Here is a 27984-nt window from a genome sequence, read left to right on the forward strand (position 1 = left end):
GAGTTTAATTCAACTTTTCTAGCCAGTTATCTGGGAAGAGTCAGAGCTAAAACTGTTATATGAAAGTCTGGACTTTACCCAGGAAAGCATTTGTATACAGACTGATGTTTGGGTTGAAGAAATGCAGCTTGGTGCACCAGACTTGGGGTCTTGCTGTTTCTGGTTCATGAAAAGAAATGAGAGGGGAATAAAACAAAAACTGAGTTTAAGCCCACCTGAAACCCAAATCATCATTTCAGAGGCACTTTTAAGACATAAATGAAGCAGTGTGGCACAGGAAATAAAAAAACATGTCTGTATAATCATTACTCACCTTCTTCTTTCCGCTTGTCCACGTTTGATTTTCCTCTGCAGCTTTTCTTTAAATGTTTTCCTTACCTCTAGCGCCCTCTTGTGGCTCTTTACCTAACACTAGGTTTTTCCCTCTCTTATCTGCTCCTCCCGAGAAACGATGACAATGTATTAACAGCAATGACTGTGCAAAAAGACCAATCTATAAATGATTAACAAAAACAGAAATAAATGTAAGGGCCAAGGATAGGTCACGAATCACCTGGTGTTTATTTGCCACTGTCAGTCATTGCTGTATGGGTATAAAGATTTTCTTTTTTTTGTAAATCTGCTATATGTGTATCAGATTGTTTTATTAGTTTGGTGTTGGACTCATGCTCAATTCTGATACAGTTTTTTGCTTTCTCATTTTATGACCAGAGTCCAAGGCAACCCTAAGAAAATATTTGATTTACAGCCTTGTTTACTTTCCATCAGATTTCACGTGTTTTCATTTCTGGATGTGCAAGAGAAAGTGTTTAAAAGGTGCTCATAGTAAATAAATAAATAAATAAGAAACTTAACAATTAAGGAATACTTCGAGAGTTACAAGTCAGTCCTGCAAGTTGAAACTCGATGGGTCAGAAAAACACCACTTTTTGGGAATAGAAGTCAAGTCTTATTTCATTTTAAAGCTTTGTGTTATTGTTTTTTAATGTTTTTTTGTTTTCCAGAAAGGAAAAAAAACAAAATAAAATTTCACAACTGCTTATGCAATTCACCAAAACACCCAGAAAGCTCAAAACGATTAAATTTTATTTCTAAAAAATCATTATGTCCTATTGTAAACATAAGTAATTACATGCAAATTAATTTGAGTTTAGTTTATTCGTATTAAGTTTAATTAATTGGGTTTCACGTCACTTTGAAGAGTACCAAGAGAGAGGTGCTACACAAAGAAACCAGAATAAAGCATCTTATTTTGAAAGTGTCGGCAGACGGAAGCGCTGAGGGGTACTGAGCTACCTCCTTATAGAAGTCGTCGTCACAGCCTTTAGTTACGCGCTTGAAAGATGTCTGCAGGAAAGCAAGGAGACGCTCTGTGCTTCTTTATCAACGGGAAAAAGGTAGGTTTAGAGTTAATGTTATCATAGCGACCGTTTTGTTTTCTGACAGATAAAATCTGCACAGTTAGCAATTTCCGAGGTGACTTTTTACCTCGCGCTGCTGTTAGCAAAACTCTTAATATCATTTTTAGACAAGCACAGGTGAGTTAAAGTAAAAGCAGCAGTGCTGAGTAAAACGTTGGCAAGTTGGAGTTGTAATGACCTTCACACATGTTGCGAAGTGAACAAAAATGCAGGAAGAAGGAGACATTCTTAGAAAGCTGTCATCTATATTGGTTCTGAAAAGGTAAGGTGCATTTGCAGAATAAGTGCAAGCACACACAGGACTGCGCACGTTCTTACGGTTTTGTAAAAGAGAAACAAAATGGGCATTAAAAAACTGAAAGCAGGCCAAGTTCTGCAAATCAAAGAAAAAACACCTGGCTGACTCACGCTGAGCGACAGTTTCTTTGTGTACCACACCGTTCAAACCTCTCCATCTTGGCCTCAAAACAAGATCCTGAGATTTCGGTGCAGGACTTTTTGGCTCAGGGTGCTTTCACACGTGCGGTGTCAAGTCGTTTCTCCACCTCTTGCAGTGTATTTATGCAGGTGTGAACACAGTAATCGTACATTACACATGTGAGCTAAAAACGTCCCATATGCGTTGTATTCTCAATGCATGGAGGTGCTTTAGATGGGCAAAGGTCTATACGGGCTAGCAACCAGCTGTGAAAGGAACCTAAATCCTCAGTTTTCTCACACAGCCCCCTCATCCTGTTCTCACTTTCGTTGCTCCTGCCCCAAAACCATCCGGCCAATGAGCGGACTCAGTGTTCTCACGTGGTTTGTAGTGACGCAATTTGGTTCGCTTGGAGGTCACTTTTGTTTTCACACAGAGAAAAAATTAACCAAAAGCTACAAGTTTACAAACTCATCAGCTGATTAGGACCAGAGTAAACAAGCTACAGGTTTGAAAACGCCCTAACATACCTCAAGCTGGAAGGATGTGCAACCAAAGCACAGGTGCTCTTCAAGTTTGTGTGTCGAGTCCAGTTCACACTTCTTATTTAGACACGTGTGTCCAACATCCACCCATCCAACATCCACCCATCCAACATCAGTCGTAGGTCGACTGGCAAGTAACGAGGTGGCCTGCAGAGAGGAGATCCAACATTAGAAGGCATGGGGCTCTACCAACAACCTTTACTCTGATGGTGGATTACAGGACGTCCAAGAAAAGTGGACAGGACGCCGTCTTCATCAGTGGTGCTGAGGTCGAGGAGGTAACTTGGAAATCCTTGAGGATCTGACGAGGTCTCTGTAAACCGCCTGTAAGATAAAGAAGTCCCTGAATCTATTCACCTCCTGAGCAGGTCGTAACAGGTCAATACCTCACCGACTTCTATTGTAACCACCAGTGTGGTATTGCACCTGAACAAAGGGCTCTGCAGCAGGTAGTAAAAGCAGATGACTGCACTGTTGGCACCCAGCTGCCTGCCATCACCTGAAACGCCTCATTCAGTGTTCACGTAGCATCACTTCTGACCCCACTCACCCTCACAGTAGACTTTGGACAAATAAAATTAAATTCCTTTCTTTTCTTTTTTTTTTTTTTGAACCCTCAAAATGAAATAAAAAAAAAAAACTAATTAGAAATTACAAAACTATAACTTCTCGAGCTGCTGTTGGGTTGCCCATAAATTAGTGGTGCAGATTTCCTTGTGCTTGTATACAATAAAAGGTTATTTTCCAGGCACCACTCGTACAGTGCCATCACCTCCTCTCTATAGGCCGTCTCATCATTGCCTGTGATGAGGCCTATGATGGTTGTGTCATCAGCAAACTTGATGATGATGTTGGACTCGTGTTTAGCAACACAGTCGTGTGTGAACAGGGAATATAGGAGGGGGCTAAGCACACAACCCTGTGGCGTACCTGTGTTTAAGATGAGTGATGAGGAGGTGTGCTTACCAACTCTCACCACCTGGGCCAAGTCGTGCTTGGTGATTAATTTTATTTAATCATAAAAATGCACATTAATTTTTAAATGTCAAATGTAAACTTGTTGAATATTCAGTTTCACAGTCAAGTGTCATCGGTGCAGTTCAGAGTTACTGTTGCCCCTGATTACATCCACCCATGTTACACCTGTCTTATATATTATTGTTCTTCTTAGAGATAAAACGCTAACATTAAACTGACCGTCATCTAAGCTGTAGGCAGCAGAAGAAACATGCTGTACATTCAACACGCGATCTGTTCAGTGCTTGAGGTACCTCGTCACGTCTTCCACAGGCAGAGAGAGAAACCTAATGAGGATGTGCAGATTACGTGCCATCACTTTTTGCTTGTTTCTGATCAGATTCACTGTAACAACTGCCCTTTGTCTCCTCTCGTCCGACACAAATGGGACTATAAAATGGAATTTTCTATCTCTTAACTATCACTTAGATTAACAGGCAGTGATCCACATGTGACTTTGAACATGGTTAATAAAATATTCAAATCACACGGATTATGAAGTTTTACCAGTGGAGATTTTAGAAACTATTCGGTGTGTTCTCCTGGTGCCATATTGTCTTGGTTCTGGTGGGTTTTTGTTTTTTAAATGCTTGAATGACTTGTAGGCTGGTGTTAAGTGGCTTAACAACCAAAAGAACATACTGGGAGTAGGTCAGAAAATGAGTGAAAACGTGGTCAGTGTCCAAAGAAAAGCTTTGAAAGACCTTTAGAGAGCCAGGAGAAATATTGATCAAGAGTGCTTTAGTATTACAGGATAGTCTGGCTGCTTGGTAAGAAAGTATATAGAAATGAGAGCTGGCTCAAGACTTTTGCCCAGCACTGTATAAGCAAAATAAATGCAGATGTTAGAACTGATTTTCTTTGTTCCTGTTAAAACAGGTGACGGAGAACCATGCCGACCCGGAGACGATGCTGTTGCCCTTCCTCAGGCAGAAGAGTATCCTTCAGACCAGTTTTCAGTTCACCTTCGCTGTTTAAATGTTAATACTGGTGCTGTCAGCCGCGTTAAAACGGGCTAATCCGCGTTAATGCAGATTGGGCCCGTGTAAGGGTTACTCGGCATTAACGCGTTAATGCTGTTTAAACGCGTTAATGCTGTCATCACAACTAACGCGATTAACAATTAACCCATCTGGAGCGCAGACTGACTCAAAATCCCTGAAAGGTCTCTGTCAACACATTTCAGGCAGTTTGTCCGTTCTGCGCTCCAGATGGGTCGAGTGTGTTTAAAAAAATTTAATCGCATTAATCGTGATGAGCGCATTAACGTGTTAAAGCTGACAGCCCTAGTTAATACCTTAGTTGTAAGCATTCGGTGGACTTGTCTTTATCCTTGACTGTTGACTTCAGTGAAATTAACTGGAACCAAGTACGGCTGCGGCGGAGGAGGCTGCGGAGCGTGCACAGTTATGGTGTCGCGCTACCAACCTGCAACGAAATCCATCATGTATCCTTTATGACGTCACACCACCTGGTACTGCTGGGGTGTTGTCAGCTGGATTTGACTTTTTTTGTCTTTTTGGGGTTTTTTTTTTTCCATTTTTGGTCATTTTGTGGCTGTCTGTGCATATTTAATGCAAATATCAAAGTTTAAGATGAACTTTAAGATTCAGACTGCTCTTGTATCCATCCCCAATATTTGAATCCGTAACAGTTTGTGGGCTCGTCCTGTGGTATTGGGGTGGAAGTTGGAGGTTTGGACGGTCCGAGGTTGTCGAACGGACAGGCACAAGCCTTGGCACAACTTCAGCCTTAGGACTGGAAAAATCAATTTGTTGGTTGATCTCTCAGCCTCTTTAAGTGAAATTAGATTTGCAGAAAACAGGAGAGAGTGTAAGTGTTGGCTTGGCAAGCCTGGTATGGATGACCACACTGAACTTCTGTGTTGGTCACTTCCCTCCCTGACAATGAAACAATACAGTCTGTTTGACTCATTCACCTTCCTGTAGCTGAGGAGGAGATAATGGGACACACACTGAGAGGAATCTGAAACAATGTTGAACAGAGATTTTAAAAATGAAGGACAAAACCAAACAGTTTAAAGCTGTCTTGTTTGGGGGATTTTTATTTTTTTTTTGTCCACAATCAGCCTTATTACATGGTCTAAAGCAGTGGTGGGGAGCTCCAGGCCTCAAGGGTCAGTGTGTCAGATGTGGGTTCGGGTGTTCTGTGCAGGTCTTTTCTTTGTGGAGATAGTTGTAGAGAAGAAGCTTTAGAAATCAGTACTGGTGCATGTAGTGTTGTTTTAGTGGTACTACTGCTTAATCTGCTAATACTTGCCTTAAGTCACCTTTACTTGTACCGTCAGCCATTACTCAGCCAACGCCTGCCTGCTGCCGCTCTGTCAGCTCCACGGAGCCGCGGTCACCACAGTGGAGGGCATTGGCAGCACTAAGACCAGGATCCACCCGGTGCAGGTCAGTTCCAGGGACACCCCTGTTATTTATGTCATCTACATTTATTTGGAAAGTTCCCTTTTATTCCAAATCATTCCTCCTGATGAGTTGGTTGGCTAATTCTGTGATTACATTTTAAAGGCCAACTTTATTTACATGCAAACAAACTGTAAACCAAGTGGGGGGGAACAACTACAAACACAAGATAAACTGTTAGGTTTGTGGTTATGATGTCCTTCCAGGAGCGAATAGCCAAGGCTCACGGCTCCCAGTGTGGCTTCTGCACTCCGGGGATGGTGATGTCCACGTACTCTCTGCTGAGGAACAAACCGCAGCCCACCATGGACGACATCACCCAGGCTCTGGCTGGTGTGTTCACTCTCATTTGAGTTGTTTGTTTTTCTGCTGTCATAGTTTGTCACATGAAACGGTGAATAGTTGTGTTGCCCAACTTTTGTCCTTCCTGTCAGTAAAATGGTACACCTAGTCTCTCCAGTCAGCTGAACACAGTACTTTTTTGTTAAAGCATAATCTGGTGAGAAGTAAATGATAAACTAGGAGAGTAACCACTCTGACTTAAAAGCATTCAGATTCTCTACTTTTTTCTTGAGGGCTCTTTTGAATTTTGAAGATTATGGCTTGTAGTTAATGAAAATCGGAAATCCAGTATCAATTATGGGAATATTTATTGAGATGAATAAAAAAAGATTTGCAGTACAGAAATATCCAGACTGTAGGAGTCAGGTAAGGCGTGTTGGCTGGCAGGTCAAGTTTATTTATAACTAACTCGGTCACACTAGCTGACTTTTGACAAATGCTGGTTGGAGAATGGGACGCCATCCCACATTGGTGTGTGACCAGCATGAGGAGGAGGTGCCAGGCTGCTATCCCTGTGTATGGTTCATCCACATGCCCCATGTGGGGCCTCAGTTGGTTTCTTCAGGCTTAAATCATCCAGTCCAATATATGACACCCAACAAGAGTCAAGTGCAGAACAAGCTGATTGACGGAGAAGATCTGGCAAGTTTTCCATGGGTATAATCCACCAAACACACATACTTTTTGTGTAAAGCTTATTTATTTTTAAAAACATTTGAAGATGATTAACTAAAGGCCGGTCGAAGCGGGCACGCTCCGTTTTGCATAACTATTTTCAATCCTGGTAGAATTGCAACCACATAAGCTAGCGGAATAATTTTTTTCTTTTTTGCATAAAACCGGAGGACTTGCATTTCATGCATTCAGCTTGCGCTAGGTCATAATTTCCTTCCATATATGGCTTTGCAAAAAATTGCATAAAAAGCACTTGCAGCAACAAAAACATAATATTCCAGAAACACGCTTTGCCAATCCGATCAGCTGTTCAGAACACTTCCTATGCTGGAGTAAATGTCAGAGCGAACTATCACATGTCCGCCATTACCTGCCAAAACCAGAAGTGACATCATTTTCATGGGAAACATAGTTTTTTCCCTACAGGGAATGTAATAAGATTTATTGTTGTTTGACTTTATGCCTTTCTGTATGGTTTCTGGGATGCTTAGAACTCAAATAGCACTGTTGGAAATGGTTTATTTTGATGCACATGCTGGGGGGGGGTTTGCAAATTTGCATTATAATAATAATTTTCCTGGAGTATATAAAAATTGGTTTATCTCAAAAATGAAACTATGAAAACACTCAAATTCCTGTGGTTGGAAACTATTTTGTGCAACTTTTTGCATTTACAGTTTTAAGGGATAGATCTCTGAAATTTCTCTAACTAGAAATATGTATAAAAACAAACAAAACAAAACAAAGATGATTCTCATTTTATTAATTTTTTTGTTGTTTATTGCACTTTTTTGCAATTTATGTAGTTACTATGGACTTAATGCATACACATTTTTGAAATTTGGGGTATAACAGTTGTATTGATGTATAGCAACTTGAAATGCTCCCAAAAATGGCACTACAGCGTGGGTTTTTTTTTTTTTTTTTTTTTTTTTTAAAAACTCTGGCGGACTTGGTTCTATGGTGGGCCTTAAAGGGTTAAGTCTTGAGTTGCATCTGCAGGTGTTCTTGAGGCCTTCTCCTCTCCGTGAACGTGGCATTTCGGCTTCATGCCTGGACAGCAAACTAGTTACTCTTAAAAACTTGTGGTGAAAATCTGTGTCAGACCTCACTTGGACATCACAGTTAGGGAAAATGTTTTATACAGTAATATGAGAGAGGGTGGAAAATGGCACAAGAGCCTGCCTTGTGGTTGATGTATGTTCCTACCCTCATGTGTGATCTGCAGGTAGTGAACAAAGCCAGGTTGCAAAGAGCAGCTGGAGTTGCACGTCTTTTTATAATTCACGGCTTCTTGTTGGGGAAAGCTTTGATATGTTTTGATGACATTTATCATCGAAGTAAAATTAACTCACTGTGGCGTTTCTTCAGGTAATCTGTGTCGGTGTACCGGATATCGACCCATTGTGGAAGGCTGCAGGACCTTCTGTCAGGTACACTCTAATTTTAGGCAATTTTTTTTATTTTTACACATTTATATAAAAAGAGAGAAATGTTGTGAGAACATGAGTATAAACAAATTGATACGTTGATGCCAACAGGAAGCCAACTGCTGCCAAGCCAATGGTGCTGCAAACTGCTGCCTCAATGGAGAGAAAAATGGTGATGAATCTGAGCAGGTGAACCCGAGCTTTTTTTGTTTGGTTTTTTTTTTTTTTTGGGGGGGGGGGGGGGGGGGTTCTCTTCTTGTCCTCTCATTTTACTGATGCTGCTTTTAATGAAGCACATTCTTCTGACTTTTAACTGCTCAATCAAGCCATTAGCTTATATTTGGTGTTGCTGTTCTTTTTATGCACTGCTCTTGAACACCTGATCAACAGTGTAACAGTCAGTTAAACTTCAAGGACATCAGTGTCCGTCTTTATGCTGAGGGGACCCTGATTCATCAGAGTACAGGACAAAGCCCAGCTTTGTGTGGCCAGAGTGTGTAGGCAGCTCCTGGACGAAGCACTGATTGGCCTTCACGCTCCTCAGACCAATAGCCACGTGAGAACCTCAGAGACTTAATGAGTCAGTGCCTCAAACACTGCCACATGGAGCCACAGACAGTTAAGTGTTCAGTGATGGCCTTACCTAGGTTTCAGAGGAGATTCAAGATTCTTTGTCACATGCATAGTTATACAAGTACAGCATGCAGTGAAATGTATCACGACACACTCCTCGAACATTATATACATTAAGTAAAAATGCTGTATGTTCTGGTTTAGGACCCGCATGGCTTGGGGATAGAAGCTCCTCTTGAGTCTTTGTCCTTGCCTGGATGGTGCGGAACCTTCTGCCTGATTGCAGAAGTTGGAACAGATTGTTATTGAGCCACCACAGTCTCTTCGGGAGCATGCTGAGGTTGTCAGGAGTGCATGCAGGCACACGGGGGTTAATCCGGGTTTATTTTTTTTCTGTGTTTTCGTCTGCAGGAAAAGCCTCAGCTCTTTGACAAACTGGATCTTCTGCCATTGGATCCAACACAGGAGCTGATCTTCCCTCCAGAGCTGATTGTAAGTCATCGAAGGCAACAAGAGGAAGGTCTTTAAAATTCACACTTACATCCTGGTTTTGGTGCAGGAGTATCTAAAGCTCCAGTTAAACTATTGATGCTACAGTAATGTCCCTTTTCACTACAGCTGATGGCAGATACAACGAGCCCGCAAACACTCACCTTTCATGGGGAGAGGGTCACCTGGGTGTCTCCGGTTTCTCTGGAGGAGCTGATCCAGCTCAAGGCCAAACATCCCAAAGCTCCCCTGGTCATGGGCAACACCAACATAGGTCAGCAGAAAACACCCTCTGAGGTGTTTCTAACATGGTTTAAAGAGTGGAAATGGAGAAAAGATTTTTCTTTGTCATTGTTTGATCAAATTCAGGTTTCTAAACTAGATCAATTATTGGTTAGACTCCTGCTTTTATAAAGTGTATCGTTTTAACCCGCTCTATTTGCTTTGTGCTGAAGGTCCAGACATGAAGTTCAAAGGCATCCTACATCCGCTGATCATCTCTCCAACCAGAGTGAAGGAGCTGTTCGAGGTCTCTCAGACGCCACAGGGTGGGTAACCTACACCTTCAGCTGAGGCTCCAGCCCTTTGTTGGTGTTCATGCACAGGCAATGAGTTTATTTTAGGGTGTGCATGAGGTAAAAGTTGGTTAATGTGCTTCCTCTCTGCAGGCGTTTGGGTGGGAGCGGGCTGCAGTTTGTCAGAGCTTCACTCTGTCTTGGAGAAGCTGGTTCCTCAGTTCCCGGAGGAGAAGACGGAGGTGTTCAGAGCACTGAACCGGCAGCTGGGGAACCTGGGAAGTGTGCAGATCCGAAACGTCGCCGTAAGGAGAAATCGCACATGTGCCATTGATTGTTATTATTTGTGTTTTACTTCATTTCTAGATTTATTTTTCCCCCTCCTCCACATCCTGTTTCCATCGCTTAAATTAACCCTTGCTGTAGCACTAACCAGCCACTGTGAAAGAGTCCCATTTAATTTTAATTACAAAGAGCAAAAATCTAAAGTATTCATAGGATTTTGTTTTAACATCATCCTGATGCAGGATCCTCAGCTGATATATGCTCATATTTATTTGAACATTTAATACACCTTGTTCTTTGAGATGTATTCATATTATTTGTAACTGGTACTGTGGTTTCTTGCCTATGGAACATAGACTTAAGTTTGAATAACGTGGACTGCTGCTTTGTGGACACTGTGCATCAGTGCTGGTGCGTTCCTCTCACCACATTTAGCCGAGGGCGGGCAGAAAAGGCTCATTGTTTTTGTGAAATATGAAACTCCCTGATGAAGTCTTGTGTGCAGAAGCCTGTTGGAGTTCATCCAGTTGAGCTTGACTAAAGCATGAGAATGAAGCCATTTTTAAATGATTTTTAAGCCTGTATGTACCCATCCATCTGTTTTCAATGTCACAGGGCCAACACGTAGACGACCATTCATGCTCACATTGACATCTTTAGAATCACCAGTTAACCGAACACCGTGCATGTTTTTGGGGCTCTGGGAGGGAGTCGGAGTGAAACCCACACAGACTTGGGAAGGACAAGCAAACTCCATGCAGAAAGACCCCACTGTAGATTCAAATGCAAGACCTTCTTGCCGTGAGGCGATGGTGCAAGTGTTGCTTTTGTTGCATATAAGCATTTTTTGCTGAGCTGTAGTGCTCTGCACATATTCCAGAAGGTACTCTGAGCCCGTTGCTCATTTTACAGGGCTGGCTGCAGCTGCCGTGCACGGCTGTGACTGGTGTGTCAGGAACCGGTTAACCAGTCAAACAGTTGCTGCACAACATCAAAAAACCAACACCACATTCAAATTCCCCACAGAACTGAAAGTAAAAAGCTCCTAAGATGTTACGTTTCATGCATCGGTCAAACATTGTTTAAATGGTGCCTGAGTGGCCAAAGCTGAGGGCACAGCTGCTCTCATGCTAGCTCAGCCAGTGAAGGTCTACTGCAGATGATGAGAAATACTACTGCGATATAGTGAACGTTTCCTCATGGGTCAGACGTCATGCAAAAAATCAGCTAGACAAAGAAGAAATATCTTCACTGTGGGCATGAGGGGGCACTGTAAGACAAAAAGAGAGGGCTGGCTTCAAAGAAACTAAAATTCAAAGCCTTGAATTAAAACTTAAACTGATTATAATCTCCTCTCTTGTTTCTGAGTACAAGTTTAATGTGTCCTGTGTCTGCATTTAGTCTCTGGGAGGAAACATCGTGAGTGCGTACCCCAACTCGGATCTGAACCCCATTTTGGCTGCCGGCAACTGCAAAGTCGGCGTGATTTCCAGTGGTGAGTCGCCAGGACTTTTACGCTAAGTGTATTTAAAAAAGAATCAAAGATAAGTGATGAATAAACAAAAAGCAACTTTAACTCTATGAATTCACCAGGAGGAAGACGAGAGGTTCCCCTGAATCAGGACTTCTTCGTGGGATTTGGGAAAGTCATCCTGCAGCCGGAGGAGATTGTCGTCTCCGTTTTCATCCCCTTTTCCAGAAAGGTACACAAACTTTATTCTTTATTTGTAAGAACATGCGTCTCCTCCACAGTGGTGACACACATTTTACTGTGTGGCTGTGAGTGTCTGTCATAGATTATGTGCTAAAGAGAAAACGATTACTAGTGCTGCACCTCATCTCACCTGCAGGGGGAGTTTGTTCAGGCTTTACGCCACGCACCGAGGAAGGAGGCCTCCTTCGCCACCGTGACAGCCGGGATGAGGGTGATGTTCTCAGAGAGCTCCAGAGTGGTTCAGGATGTCAGTATTTACTACGGAGGGATGGGCCCGACCACAGTCAGTGCAGCCAAAACCTGCCAGGCCATCATCAGGAGGTCTCTTTGTTTTCCCCTCAATTTCCGTTCTCTACTTTACTTCATTACTTTCTCACCTTGTGCTGATTTGCTTTTCTTCCCTTCAGGCCGTGGGACGACGAGACCCTCGGCCAAGCCTACGACATCCTTCTGGAAGAGCTGGCCCTCCCTCCTTCAGCTCCAGGAGGGAAGGTGGAGTTTCGTAGGTCTCTGACTCTTAGTCTGCTCTTCAAATTCTACCTGGAGGTCCTGCACAAGCTCAAAGCAATGGTACAAAGAGATCTACTTTAAAGAAATAGTGCAGGGTAATGTGGTAAATCCAACTGACTTAAATGTGTTTTTACAGAATGTGATCACAGACGAGGTCCCTGAGAAGATACAACCTTTACCCAGAGAGATCCAACCTGGCCTGCAGGAGTTCCAGGTTACAAAATGGCTTTCAGAATGGTTTAACTCAAAAACAGATGTGCTTTCTTCATAAACCCGACTACTTCCTCTTCCTCATCAGCCTGTCTCAAAGGACCAGAGTAACCACGATGCAGTGGGGCGTCCCATGATGCATCGGTCCGCCATCAGCCAGGCCACAGGCGAGGCTGTGTACTGCGATGACCTCCCAAAGATAGAGGGCGAGCTCTTCCTCATGGTGGTCACCAGCTCCCGACCACACGCTAAGATCACGTAAGCACTAAATGGCAACGCCAACAAGGAAGTGCCAAAAACTGCAGTTCCTCTAATGGCCACAGGAGGTGTCTTGTCCACCATCACAAGTAATTGTGGTCCCTTCACACAGGCAGCACTAAAAAGCAGATTCTTCTGTTGCTTGCACTGCATAATAGGTTTCCTGCTGTGTCTTGCAGGACTTCCACAGGGCTGTGGAGTGACATACATTTGCGCGAACAATAGAAATGCAAAATAATGGATGCATACAGGAAACATGAAGACCATGATCAGCTGCAGGAAGTGACAGGAAAGGCAGAGCAATGCAGCCAGATGGACACAGATTTGCTTAACCTTTAAAACGTTAGCCTTAAAACATGGCTTCCACGTCAGCAATGTGAAGCTATCTATAAACCTGTATTCTATCCAAAGACCACCAGATGGCGATAGTTGAACGATGACCTCTAGTGTGTGTGTGCGTGTGTGTGTGTGTGCTTTGTTTCCAAAGACAGATGGTGTCACTGACACAGGTAGCAGATCTGGCGATGTTAACACTTTCATTGGGAGTCACTGACATTACAAGTCAGTGCATCAGGGGGCCAGATGATGGTTTGCACATATGCAGAGGAGGGATGGTGGATATACTGGACAAGGGATGTTAAAGAAAATCATGCCTGTGCAGTTATGAAGGAGTCAAGTTATATTTTGTATCTGGCTGTAAAGATGTTTAATTCTGCTGTAAAGTCAGACATTTTAACATGGGACTCTATGGCGACTGACTCATGCTTGGAGTCAGCCTCAAGTGGTCACTAGAGGAACTGCAGTGTTTGGCGCATTATTGTCGGTTTCACTTTTGCAATCAACATTAAGGTTGGGCGATATGTAAAAGATTTTCCAACTGGCAATTGTCGGTCCAACAATTGCCCATGGGTGATATATTCACGTATGCGCAGACTTTTTGATGGGCGGAGCAATGTAATCATGCACGGTCTGATTTGGGTGTTTACAACACGGAAGAAGTCCAAACATGGACAAACTAATTACCCCCCCCCCCCCCCCCCTCCCCCCACGGTCGTCACGATTAAAAGTTTTAATGCTCTCAACCCATCTGGAGTGCAGAATGAACAAAATCTCAACAAACTGCCAAAATGCGTTGGAGACATTTCAGGGATTTTGAGTCAGTCTGCGCTCCAGCTGGGTTAATTGTTAATCGCGTCAAGTCGTGTTAATTCGTGGTGATGGCACGTTAATGTTGACAGCACTAAAAAAGAAAAGAAAAGTCGCCAATGTGTGTGTTTTTTTTTTTTTTTTTTTTTTTTTTTTTGTTTTTTGTTTGTTTGTTTTTTGGGGGGGTTGGCTTTAAACCTCCATCATTCTTAGCAAACTCACTCATGGGCAAATAAATAAATCACCCTGGTAAACTTCTCAAACACGACTAACTTGCATGAGCGATTGGACTATATGTTCATCCAATCGCCCCACCCTAGTCAACATAGACAAACTGCACTTTGGAGCTTTTGAATTTAATTATCTTTAAATAACGAGGCTTAATGCATTTACATTAGAAAAAGAGGCTCTTCCTGGTGTTTTCATGCTGATATTTTGATGTCTGCTGTCTGACAGAGGGCTGGATGTGAGCGAAGCCCTACAGCTTCCCGGCGTTGTCGACGTCATCACAACCAAAGACATTCCCGGGAAGAAAGTCCGCACATTTTGCGGCTATGATGAGGAGCTGCTTGCCGAGAGCGAGGTAGAGCCTTCTGCACACCCACTGCTCTTCACTCACATTTAAACACTAATTGGGAAATAACGACACTCACCATATCTGCAGGTGTCGTGCATCGGTCAGATGATATGTGCGGTGGTCGCCGACACGAAGGCGCACGCCAAACGAGGAGCAGCAGCTGTAAAGATCAGCTACGAAGACCTGCCCGACCCCATTTTCACCATCGAGGTTTGACTTTTTACCCTTTGAGCATCTGCATCATGGGGAATACTATAGTTTGAGTAGTAAAACTGTTTCTGTTCCTTTACATCACAAGCATTGATACTCGGGATGTTTTGCTCTGTTTTTTGATAATTCACTGGAGAAAATGCTACAAGTGCAGATGGGTAAACTTTTCAACGTCACACCTTTTGTGACAGGAAGCCGTCGAGAAGTCATCTTACTTTGAACCACGACGGTTGCTTCAGAGGGGAGATGTGACTGAAGCCTTTAAAACTGTCGACAAGGTTTATGAAGGTAAAAGTTGTTTGAGAACAACCGGAAGAAACGTCTGCTTTTTCTTTTTAAACTCTGCATGTTTTATCCTCAGGGGAGATTCGAATTGGAGGCCAGGAGCATTTCTACATGGAGACGCAGAGCATGCTGGTGGTTCCCGTCGGCGAGGAGATGGAGTTCAACGTTTACATCTCCACTCAGTGGCCAACTTTGATTCAGGTAAATGGAGCAGGTGTGTGTCAGTGAACCTGAGAGTTACTCAGTGAGTAATGGCTCACCAGTGCTCACATGTTGACATGTTGAACATAAAAGACAAGTCAGAGCTGCAGGTGGGTTGGATCTCTCTGTGCAGGATGCTGTTGCCGAGACGTTGAACATCTCATCCAACAGAGTCACTTGTCATGTCAAAAGAGTGGGCGGAGCCTTTGGAGGGAAGGTCACCAGAACCACCGTTTTGGCTTCTATCACCTCGGTGGCTGCTTGGAAGTGAGTCCAAAGGATTAGCAAGTCTTTCACACAGGCTGGTCGGTAACCTCCAGGACACAAATATCTGACAGAGGCCGTTCACTTTCTTTTTTTTTTTTTGACACTTTATTTATTTAGGAACATTTTTATGCAACAAGATAAAATAAAAAAAAAAAGAAAAAACAAACAATATGAGGTCATGGGAAGATAACATACGCCCATACATACATCTGCACATCCACATAGACATACTTCAGCAAGTCTGCATTACTAATTCTGCAGTCGCAGAGTGAAAGTCATACATTCCATCAATTTGACGTCTTCCACTATAGAGGTAAAAAGTGTTACAGTGGGAGAGTCTCTACAGAGCCAGCGTTTTGTTATGGCCTTCTTCGCCAAGAGAAGCCAAGAGAACTTTCAGAAGATAAACATCATCTGCAACTAAATTGTCTGTAAAATATCCCAGATACAATGAGGTAAATGTACAAGACACGTGGAATCCCAACACCTCTGTAATTATCTTTACAACTTCCGTCCAGAAGGGTTGTATGAGTGGGCAGGACCAGAATATATGACCGTAATCAACCATGTCTTCCCCACAATTCCTCCAGCAAAACGCAGGTGTGGCACTGAATTTAGTCTTCTGCTGGAAGAACATTATACGCTATTTCATAACGCCTAAACAGAAGTCCCGCCACATGTTGGAGTTAGTTGTGGTAAACTGTGTCTCCCAGATCCGTGCCCACCCATCTTCTGTAATCACAATGTCCATTTCTTTTTCCCATTTCTGCTTTATGTAAATCGTTGAGTTCCCTTTGAGTTTAGTCATACATTTGTACAATTTACTTATCAAGGCTCTGTTACTCCCAGAGTCATAAGCATCAATGAAAATATTAACAATCGAGAAGTCTCCACGGACACAGCTCTTTAGTCTTTTGCCAATATAGTCACGGAGTTGCAAGTATCGAAAAAAGTCTTGTTTCTCGAGGTCGTAAGTCTTGCATAGGGTATCAAAAGCCATAATTTTAGATTTTACAATAACCGAACACCCAGCAGTGATTCCATGCCACACCCATTGTTTAAATCTACTATCGTGGGAAGCAGGTAAAAAATCAGGGTCATACGCTGGCCACCTCAGAAGTTTTATCTCTTCCTGGAGTTGTGCCTGCCTGACCACTCCCCTCCATATTTTTAATGTAAAAGTGACCCAGTGGCTGGGCGTCAAGGTATCGTCCAAATCAGAAGCTGCGTGACCAAGTCTAGACTGGATTGGCGTGTCCGAGAGAGACATCTCAATCGTCTTCCACCTTGCACAAAAGGATGGGTTACACCAACACACCAAGGACCTCAGCTGAGCAGATAAGTAGTAATCCCTTAATGAAGGCAGAGCCAGGCCCCCTTTTTCTTTCGGCAACTGCAAAGTAGAGAACTTCACCCTTGGTCTTTTCTTAAGCCAAATGAATCTCGAAATCTGTTTATTCCATTCCCTGAATTGCTTCTCTGGAATTTGAATAGGTAAAGCAAGAAAAATATAGTAGTTTGGGAAGAATACTCATTTTAATTATCTGTATCCTGTTGCCAAGGTCGAGAGGGAGCAAGGCCCAAATGTTGAGATCGCTATATATTTCTGTATTAATACGACTGTAATTAATATCATACAGTTGTGTCAGATCTCTAGGCAGAAACACTCCTAAATATTTGATAGCAGTTGCCTCCCAATTAAACTTGAATTTTGACAATAGTGTCTGGTCTGGAGAAAAATTAAATGTCAGAACTTGAGTTTTTTTGACATTAAGAACATACCCTGAATACAGGCCATATGTTTCCAACATCCCCATTAACACTGGTATACCTGAGCTGGGATCCGTGATTGTCACCAAGACATCATCTGCGTATAAACACACCTTGTACTCGTCCCCTCCTATTACAATCCCTTTCAACGATGTTTCCTGACGTATAGCCTGGGCTAGAGGTTCGATAAACAAGTTGAAGAGGTAGGGGCTTGCTGGACACCCCTGTCTACATCCTCGTTCTAAAAAAATAGTATCGGAGAGGCTACCGTTAATTTTTATTCTGGCAGTAGGGAGAGAATAAAGAGCTTGGAAACATTTTATAAACTCGCTACAGAAACCAAATCTTTTCATCACTAGGAAGAGGAAGTCCCAATTCACTGAATCATACGCTTTTTCAGCATCTAAGCTAAAAATAATTGAGCTTTTTTTCTTATTATTAATGTGTTCGATGATGTGTAAAGTTCGCCTAATATTATCGTGGGTTTGTCTATTTTTCAAGAAACCCGTTTGGTCTTCATCAATCAAAGAAGGCATTACAGCATCCATTCTTCGCACCAAAATAGTTGTGTATAGTTTATAATCTGAGTTCAGGACACTTATAGGCCTATAAGATTTAGTCTATCCTGTCCCCCCTTTGGCAAAACAGATATGAAGGCCTCCTTCCAAGAGGGAGGTACCAGACCTCCTTTCAAAATATAATTAAAACTAGTTTCCAACAGGGGAAGACGGCTTTCCCTCATGGTTTTGTACCATTCGGCAGGGAACCCGTCGGTACCTGGTGATTTATTGGATTTAAGGCTGGAAATAGCTTTAATTATTTCTTCCCGAGATATTAAGGACGTTAACTTACTATTTGCTTCTCGACCAATCGTAGGCAGGTCTAAGGAATTCAAAAAGTCAGTTATCTTATTTACATCACCCTGAGTAGATTGACTATATAACGATTTGTAATACATTTCAAACACTTGTTGAATTTTATCCAGGTCAGTTACAACATTGTTACCAACTGACTCTCTAATCTTATAAATATTATTTTCAGCTTGCTGTTTTCTAATCCGCCACGCTAACCGCTTCGCCGCCTTAGGCCCCGCCTCATAATAGAGGCCATTCACTTTCAAAGTAAAAGGTCTACGTTACCAAAGCAATTGCAAGTAGGTTTTTGTTTCAGCACCATCTCTGTAGCCACTGGCCAACTAGTGGGGAATACAACAATTTCCTTAGCAGCTGGCTGTTGCTAAGGGTAGCTTACCTTCGTTCTCTGGGCCTGTGTTACTGAGGCCTGAAGAGACATTAATAAAGAAAAAGAAGCTGGAAAGTTCTTACATTTTGTTTTCTTTTATTATAACTGTTTAAAGGACCAATCGTGCCGTCCGCTGTGTCCTGGAGCGCGGCGAGGACATGCTCATTACAGGAGGCCGACATCCCACCCTGGGAAAATATAAGGTACAACCAAGCGCACAGGATATACCTTCTAATTTTTTAGGTGTTGCCCACTGTTTTGATTTTATTTTTTTAAGAAAATTACTTTTGAATTTCAAATATACTTGTTATCGTTATTTATTGGTTAGGATTCTGAGTGTTTTGTGTGAGGGGAGCCTTCCAGCGCTTTAATTATTCAAACATTGTGAGAAACAGTGTGATGTAGGACAGAACCAAGGTGCAGCAGAGTCTGCAGAGAGGTTTGTGTTTGTCTCTCAGCTGTAAAGACTGATGTGGTATTGTCGGCACTCTACCGAGCAGGCGTGAAACGTGGATGCCTAAGTTTGTGACTCCAGTAACTCAAAGAAGCGATGTAGGAGTTTTAAATCAATACCATAGGTGTATCTACTAGGAGGTTGAGAGGTAGCTCCAGTATTTTTTTTGTAAAGAGTTACATTTCTTACTTTTTTGGTGGTTTACAAATGTGGGCTTTAAAGGATTTCATCTTCAGTTTTGAAAGGTTGTGACCAAAAGATCTTTAAACTTTTTAGTTTTAAAGGCGTTGTTGACTTGTTGACTGCCGTTTGTCTCAGGTGGGTTTCATGAATGATGGGAAGATTGTTGCTGCAGATTTCCAGTTCTTTGCCAACAGTGGCAACACTGCAGATGAGTCTCCATTGGTAAGTGGAAAAAGGAAATGCTACTGGAGATAAAAACGCCAAAGAACGTAAGAGTGGATTTTGTGGTGTTTGCAGGTTGCTGAGAAGATGGTCCTCCACATGGACACCGCGTACAACATCCCCAATCTGCGCGGTCGCGGCACCGCATGCAAGACCAACCTGCCATCAAACACTGCCTTCAGGGGCTTTGGGGTGCCCCAGGGCCTGCTGATCGTGGAGAACATGATCAACGACGTTGCCATGGTGTTGGGATGCCCCGCCGACAAGGTTCCCCTCCATCCTCTCCTGCCACAAGCCCGACCAGGTTTACAAAACAGCATCTAATTAAATGTTTAAAATCCTTCATCAGATTCGGGAGATGAACATGTACAGGGGCCCTTCGACCACCCACTACAAGTTTGAGTTCAACCCCGAGAACTTGCTGCGCTGCTGGGAAGAGTGCAAGCGCCGGTCTGACTACAGTGCCCGCCGTGGCGCCATCGAGCAGTTTAACGAGCAGAACCGCTGGAAGAAGAGGGGGATTTCCATCATCCCCATCAAATACGGCATCGCCTTTTCAGATGGCTTCCTTAATCAGGTCTGTGATCTTATTCTGTCCCTGCAGGCTTGGAGTATGTAAACTGTTTCCAGAGTTTTGTGCTTATCTTCACAAGTCTTTGCTGATGTGAAAGTCAGCAAAAATTTTGCATTCATTGTTGGCGCCATACAAAAAGAAGCCATATCTAGTAATAGATCATGCAAAAGGGCATGGAGAGAGCTGTACAACACTGCATAACACCCTGTGATGTCACAATGACTCCATGAAGTCTTGCAGAATGACACGCTGCAAGAATATATCTTAGGTTTTAACAGCTTACAGAAGCCAAAGAGCCAATTCTGCTCAGGTCCTGTGGGTAAAGACAAGAGCCTGTTTCAGGGTCTTTGTGTTTTCTCTTTGTAGTTGTTACTGCTGTGGCTGCACGACTGCAAGTTGCATGCAGTCAGCTCAGTAGCTGCTTGCTTCTGTTTAGTTCAGTTTTGTTTGTGGCAGGCTGCAGCTTTGGTCCACATCTACAAAGACGGTTCGGTTCTGGTGAGTCACAGTGGGACGGAGCTGGGTCAGGGAGTCCACACGAAAATGCAGCAGGTACTGTGTGAAGCACCTCACTGGAAACAACAAAAAATGTGTATATAACAAAATATCATGTATTTGTGTAAGTATTTAAAAAAACAAACAAATGAACTCAAAGGTTAACTTAAATTAATTAGTGTTAATGTATGCATGTAAAAATCTTATAAATATAATAAGAAACACATGTTGAGCTATATAAATGTACAATTGTCAACTTTAGACTGTATAAATGGAGTACATGGGGAAAAAATAGGACATTGGGATGTATAAATTAGGAATATGTTAAAAATAGTTAAATAATAAAATCATTTTGTGCATCAAAATCAAGAAATAAGCATAAAGACTTAAAGAATCACACAATAAATGCATTTATTTTAATGCTATTTAAAAGATAAGACAATTGTTGGGTGGATTAAAAAACAGCTGAACTGTATTGCTGCATATTACATTAGAGCCTTCCAGTTTAATGTTTAACACCATTATATTTGGATAATCTGCGTGAGATAACTGTAGTACTGAAAACATGTGACGCCAGCACACTGGTGAAGCAGTAGACACGATTTTTATTTTTACCTGCTTACAAAGGTTTACCTCCCGTCACGCTCGCTTCCACCATCGTTTTGCCACAAATGCAAAAAGGGCACCAATTTTAATTTATCCGCCACTGAAAATAGTTCCCGAGAGTTGCACTGTTTGAGGTGCAAATTTCACCGGCCAGGTCGCACCACAGGACATCTGTGGCTGCAATGAGCAGGGATTTTATTTTTTATTTTTTTCCCTCCATAGCCAAGAGGTGTTAATTATTAGCTTATGTATGAGAAATGTTCAGTAAACTATTTTTGGTTTTTTGGTTGTAGTTTTGAGACATTTGCAGATATTGACGTTAAGAGGATGAACATTAGAAATACTGTAAAGTTTGTGTCACTGCTGTTTTTGTTTTATTGGTCTGTCTTTGGCCAGATTTGTGCTTCAGTATTACAAAAATGCAGAAAAACACCAGATTTATGCCTTTCGGGGTCTGGCTTTTTCTGTTTGTTAGATTGCGAGCCGGGAGCTTCACATCCCGTCCTCAAAGATCTACATCAGTGAAACCAGCACCAACACCGTTCCCAACACCTGCCCATCTGCTGCGTCCTTTGGTACCGATGCTAACGGCATGGCGGTCAAAGATGCCTGCCAGATTCTGTACCAGCGACTGGAGCCAATCAGAAAGAAGAACCCCAAAGGAACCTGGGAGAGCTGGGTACGAAAATCCTTGAATGATGTTGTTAGATTTGGAGCATTTAAATAACATAACTTTTCTTTGAACACAGGCCAAAAAAGCATTTATGGAGAAGATCAGTTTGTCAGCGACTGGATTTTACAAGTATGATAGAAATCTCCCCCCACACCCATAATGGATGAAGTAGCAGTGAGTGACTGTATCTTCCTGTTTGTCCTCAGAGGTCCTGACCTTTACGTAGACTGGGACAAGATGGAGGGCCAGCCTTATGCTTACTACACCTACGGAGTGAGCTGCTCCGAGGTGGAGCTGGATTGCCTCACCGGAGAATACAGGGTCTGTCTGAACGGTCTCGACTCTGAATGCCACTTGCTGCAAACAGAGGAATATTTCCAGAAAATAAAAGAATCCTTTTTTTTTTTTGGTTTTCTTTTCATGTTTGTGCTTCTTGCAGACGTTGAGGACTGACATCGTAGTGGATATCGGCAAAAGTGTGAACCCATCTGTGGACATGGGCCAGGTCAGAACCCACGGCCATTTTACATCTTTGCATGACTGCCTGGCAGTTGTTTCAGTGTCATTAACCAACACAATGTAAACAGCATGTGCAGTGTAAAAGACTGGAGCCAGACTTTGTGTTCTTGAGAAATAGTTCTCTGGGCTTTCTGAAGGTCTGCCGGTGCATTAAAATCATACCTGGACAGAAAAACACACAGTGGAGCACTATCAGTCATGGATTGGCCTCGACAGAGCCCGGACCTCAACATTACTGAAGCAGTGTGGGATCATGTTGACAGAGAACAGAACAAAAGGCAGAAACATCCAAAGAAGAGCTTTGAATGTCCTTCAGGAAGCCTGGAGAACTATTCCTGAAGACTACTTAAAGCCTAGGGCTGGGTATCGTCACTGATTTCTAGAATCGATTCGATTCAATTAGATTTGAATCTGGGAAATTTTGCCTCAGACAGTCAGAAATATTATAATTCAGATCAGTACATTAACATATTTTTGTATCTATAAAAAGGAAGCTGACACTTTCCAGACTTTATCAAAGGTGTTGCGGCTCCTCCAACCTATGGCCGCGGCAGGCTAAACATGAGGACACAGATGACGCGCAACAATGAACACATAAAATACCCTTCTGTACCATTTGCTCTTTTTATTCCACATGCAACTGTCCACATGCAACTGTCCAAGTTCTCTTGGAGCAAAGATTTAGCTTTAGCATATCCATACTCAGCAGGCATATACTGACAGCTTCTGACCATTTCTCTTGGATGGCCTGTAGTGTATTGCTCGAGAAAATATAAACAATCCTTAGCACTGTGAGCTTGACTCTCCATGTGCTCAAAAGCTCTCATAAATGTTTGATATTGCAAAGGATCACCTTCAAATAACTGAATGTCACGCCTTGGTAGCAAAAACAGAGACTGCTGCTCAGCCAATAAAGTTGTAATTTCATTTTGTTTCTTCAAAACTGTGACTAGATGATCATGACCCTCACTACCTTGCCCTGTATGTGTAAGAGGTTTTGATTGTGCGTGAGACTGCGACATCATCCGAGTAGTCGAAACTGCACCTGGAAATACTTGATGTAACGCCATCTCGGACTTTTCCAACGAAACGACCTTAGGCTGAGAAATATTTTTAACCTTGGGCCTCACATCCAATACATGCGCTTGATGATCACTTGCATCAACACCTTGATATGGTCGCTCTGGTAACACAGGTTTGAACGTCTGAGCATTAGGATTTAAAACGCCTAAACTCCCCTGCTCTCGATCTAAATACGAATTCATTCCATCAGATTTACCATTAACAGCACTTGAGACTCGGGACATTTCAGAAGCTTTTAAAACATTCACCTTTGCTGCTGAAGCTGCTAAGTCAAGCAGCTCCTTTCTTTTCTTAAGCTGTATTTCTTGTTCTTCCAAAGCATGCTTTTCTTTCAACAACCTCTGTCGAACAAGAAGGGCAGCCATGTCAGCTTCTGCCATTATGTGTGCTGACAAGGCAGATGAAACCATTGAGCCACTGAGTGATGATTTACTTTTCCTACAATTTTTGCTTGCAACATTAGAGATGCTATCACTTGGATTAACATCATCTATCACAGCACCTTTACCAACATTCCCGGTGTGCCTAGAAGCACCAGAACCATTTCCAGCAGGTAATACATCAGAGGAATCAACTACAGGTTGATTTAAATGTGGCAAATCAAGCTCAGACACCAGATTTTTACTCTGAGGGTTTCCCTTTGCATCATGAAGCCATTTCTTTATCTCTTCCATAAACTCAGTATTATGTGCCCGCACACTTATAAACCAAGCAGTTTGTTTTTCTTGCTCTTCTTGAGGAAGCAAAGGAAGCAAGGTTTCATGCAGATGAGTTGTCTCATTAAGCAACACAGACAAATTCTCTAACTGAGCCTGAACAGTGGAACCATTATCTTCAGATTGCTTTAATTCTTTAATAACCTTTATGACCTTTTTAATTTTATTAAGGTTAGTGTGACGTTCTGTTTGCAGCCTTTCAATCTGATTCTCCAAAGCCTTAGCAGTCGGTTTCGGCTGTCTTTTCCTTCCATCCACATCACCACATTGTATTAATTGGTGTGTCTCCATCTTTCTTCAAAACGTTACAAAATCCAAACGCTGAACTGCACCTATGCCACACAGCCTCATTCCAACACATCAACTTGATGACATTCCCTTCAATAAACCTTGGACACACAATTAACAGGAGCAATATCCCCCACTATCTGCCTATTAAACCTAACTAACTCAACCTAGTCTTCCGTACATACTAGCGGTGGGTATTTATGTACCTCCATACCGTCAGCTGTGAGGAAGACAAACTGTCTTAAACACAAACTGCGGCGGTACTCCCAAGCCAATGGCTTCAGCCGCCTGATGCACAATAACTAGAAAGCAAATCAGTACAACGCCTAGCGCAGCTGTACTGCTGAAACCTAACAGGGGAATATGACTCCTGAAAGAAATCTGTTTTGTGTAGCCAAAGGCTTAATCTAAAAGCTGCGTGGACAAAGGCAACAGCAAACTATAAAGCTCTCACTAATAAAACTCATCTATATATAAATAATCCAATAAAACCTACAAACTTTTCTGTTGACAATTTGTTGCGGCTCCTCCAACCTATGGCCGCGGCAGGCTAAACATGAGGACACTGATGACGCGCAACAATGAACACATAAAATACCCTTCTGTACCATTTGCTCCTTTTATTCCACATGCAACTGTCCAATATACAAATCAGTGCCTGGGATTAACTATTAGACAAATGCACAGATTGCACAAACAAATAACTGCAACTCACCAATAACTGCACTAACTACTATGCCAAATTACAACTTGGTCCATGGCATCAAATTAGTGCACAAATATACAAAAACCATCAAGTTCCAGTTAAAATACATCAAAATAATTCAAGCTGCGGTCAACAGAAAGTTCTGCCTCATGCTCACCCTACCTTTCTGCTCATCAACATCAGGTGCTGTGAACAGGTGAGTGCAACCACATTTATCATCTACCACACCCATGAGACACGCCCCACACCCGTGCACCAATACAGTGAGCCAATTTAAACCAACCCACATAGTCAAAAAGGAACAACTCATATGGCTCCTACAAAAGGTGTAAGCATTACAGCAGATGCCTTTGTGTCAAAGTAGCTGAGGATAAAACACAGAAAAACATGAAGGTGATTTTTCCTGGCCTGGGATTTTATAAAAAATATTCTGCAGTACATCAAAAACGAAAGAAAACCATTAATCAACATATGAACATTACCTCTGAAATTACAGCGGTTTTATTAGAGACACAGCTGAGCGTTTTGCATTTTGTATAATTTTAAAAAGTTAAAATTTGTTCAGTATTGAACGGCAGAAATTAGGTTTTCTTTTCGGAAGTAAGTAAAAGGGAAAAAAAACATCGGCCGACAGCGCTGTAAACAACAGTAGACTTGTGCGTAACAAGCAAGCGAATAATGCAGAAAACAGATTTCGGGGATAGACAGGAAACTGTTCTTGAAGTACACTGAGAGAGAGAGAGAGAGAGCTGTGCATGTGTGATTTTTATTGTGGTGGAAGCAAAACAGCAAAAGTCAGAGTGAATTCATGACGATGTTTATGTGAAGCGTAGTTTGGATCTTCTTTTGCTGCTGGTTCGGTCAATATTGTTTGGAGAGAGATGAAACTAACAGGTTTATGATCAGCGCACAAAGGGCATAAACACAAAGCGCGGACCCGCCGAAACATCAGAATCAGCGAGCTGTCGGCTTTCAGCCACAACCGTGTCCGTGCCGTAGGGTGAGAAAGGCGACATCTCACTGAGTCTGATCCGCGGGTCCGCGCTTTGTGTTTACGTCTTTGTGCAGAAGCCGTGTACCTGCTCTCATTTACTGTTTAAAATGTTTGGTGGTTGTCAAAATTTTGTGACGTTTCACCTGAGATTCTGGAATTTTGGGCAAAATACATTTATATAAAAGATCGATTCAGGATTTTAATGAATCGATATCACGTTATCCAAGCCAGAATCAATTATTAAAACCCACCCCTATTAAAGACATGACAAAGCTAAGAGTTCAGACTGTGCTGAAGAATAAAGGTGGTCACACCAAATAAGTAATTCAGTTCAAATTATTATATAGTGCCAAATCAGAACAGCAATCCCCTCAAGGTGCTTTATATTGTAAGATAAAGACCCTACAATAATGCATTGAAACCCTCAGCAATCAAACAACCCACTATGGGTAAGCACTTGGTGTAAAAAAAGAAAAAACTTGCTTTTTAACAGGGAGAAAACTCTGGCAGAACCAGGTTCACGGAGGGCTGTCTGCAACCAAACCTTGGCAATATTAATCATTTAAAAAGGGGGAACCAGAGGTCCAGAGCCAAAAGTTACCTGAGCTGACCTTCAGGTTTGTTAGAACTGTTCAACCCCCCCCCCCAATCGATATGTATACTCAAGACCGTTTGCACGGTTCAGTAAGTGGCTGCACCCATTTCACCCAGTGTTTTAAAACCTGAACAGCTGAATTTAGTTAAGTAAAAAACAACTTTTAGCAGAGAGTAGTAATTAACAACGTCTCTCTCCTTGATTTCTTCCCTTCTCTCAGATTGAGGGAGCGTTCATGCAGGGTTTGGGTCTCTACACTCTGGAGGAGCTGAAGTTTTCTCCCTTCGGGCTGCTGTACACTCGAGGACCGTCTCAGTACAAGATCCCAGCGGTCTGCGACGTGCCGCTCCAATTTAACGTCTACCTGCTGCCCGACTCTGACAACCCCTACGCCATCTACTCTTCAAAGGTCGGACACAAGGAGGAAGATTGCTTCCAAACACCTCAGTCTTTTAGTTTTCTATCGTACTTGGTGTGTTGCGTTGCTGATGTTCGTCTCCTGTGCAGGGTATTGGAGAACCCACCCTCTTCTTGGGCAGTTCGGTGTTCTTCGCCATCAAAGACGCCGTGGCTGCTGCTCGCTCCGATTCTGGTTTGAAGGGACCCTTTTCTCTAAACTCCCCTGCAACACCAGAGAGGGCCTGCTTAGCCTCTGCCTCCCCATTCACTCAGAAGGTAACTATACATGTCAGCTACACAATCTGGAGTTCGCCTAAACGGGACAGTTTGTAAACTTCAGGTCCTGTAACTGTAAATTTATGCTTACAGACAGGAAAGGTCGAGGAGTTCAGCTGTCACATAAATTTTAAGCACATTCAGCTCATATTAATGAGAGAGGCCACCGTGAGTGATGGCAGGAAGCTCATACCTGTGGGAATGCTGTTAGATGGTGTGCAGAACTGTTTTGAACACCAAAACTTTACACATTAATTCCTATTATTTTTGTTTCCAGGTTCCAGCCAGCAAACCAGGGTCTTTCAAGCCGTGGGCCTTGGACATCTGAGACTGAATCAAACTAAAGATTTTAAACTAATCATTTTTAGCTAATATCAGGTGAAATTCACTTAGAGTAGTAAAAAAATACCAGCCGCGGGGCAAAGGTGCTTTTAATCCCCTTCAGTGTTTAACAGCTTTGCAGATTTTATTGTATCATTGGATTTAAGATTTCAGAAGCTAAACACAAATCACTGAGATGCACACGTCACACCTGCCCACTGAGTCAAAAACACATGGTTAACGCTGTTGTGCAGTCGAGTTTCCTTTAAGACTGCATGTTTCACTTGTTACACAGAATCTGTCATAGAGTCCGATGATCATTTCTCTTTTTGTGGTGGTCCACCACAT

At 42.5% G+C, this 27984-nt stretch overlaps 1 protein-coding gene across 1 annotated transcript; it reads left to right on the forward strand.

Annotated features, from left to right (window-relative positions):
• The first annotated feature begins 1274 nt into the window (after positions 1–1274).
• On the forward strand, positions 1275–27984 carry aox6 (aldehyde oxidase 6). The gene is made up of 34 exons (XM_087835794.1): positions 1275–1397; positions 4281–4338; positions 4752–4848; positions 5710–5818; positions 6040–6166; positions 8222–8283; positions 8392–8469; positions 9265–9345; positions 9472–9616; positions 9798–9890; positions 10011–10162; positions 11544–11637; positions 11736–11845; positions 11993–12177; positions 12264–12426; positions 12503–12580; positions 12665–12834; positions 14437–14563; positions 14645–14767; positions 14959–15055; positions 15129–15253; positions 15387–15520; positions 18648–18735; positions 19305–19391; positions 19467–19658; positions 19741–19968; positions 20422–20517; positions 21542–21745; positions 21816–21868; positions 21946–22060; positions 22179–22244; positions 26861–27049; positions 27148–27315; positions 27593–27984. The coding sequence occupies exons 1-34, from the start codon at positions 1344–1346 to the stop codon at positions 27641–27643; spliced, it is 3999 nt and encodes a 1332-aa protein (XP_087691920.1). The 5' UTR covers positions 1275–1343; the 3' UTR covers positions 27644–27984.

This window comes from Neolamprologus brichardi, chromosome 23, assembly GCF_056152115.1.
Source record: "Neolamprologus brichardi isolate AB-2024 chromosome 23, ASM5615211v1, whole genome shotgun sequence".
Classification (NCBI taxonomy): Eukaryota; Metazoa; Chordata; class Actinopteri; order Cichliformes; family Cichlidae; genus Neolamprologus; species Neolamprologus brichardi.

Excerpts from the sequence above, each read along its gene's own strand:
- aox6 (XM_087835794.1), top strand. The coding sequence starts at position 1,344 with ATGTCTGCAGGAAAGCAAGGAGACGCTCTGTGCTTCTTTATCAACGGG. Across the intron at positions 9,346-9,471 it reads TCTTCCCTCCAGAGCTGATT|CTGATGGCAGATACAACGAG; the intron begins GTAAGTCATCGA and ends TTTTCACTACAG. Across the intron at positions 14,768-14,958 it reads ACCCCATTTTCACCATCGAG|GAAGCCGTCGAGAAGTCATC; the intron begins GTTTGACTTTTT and ends CTTTTGTGACAG.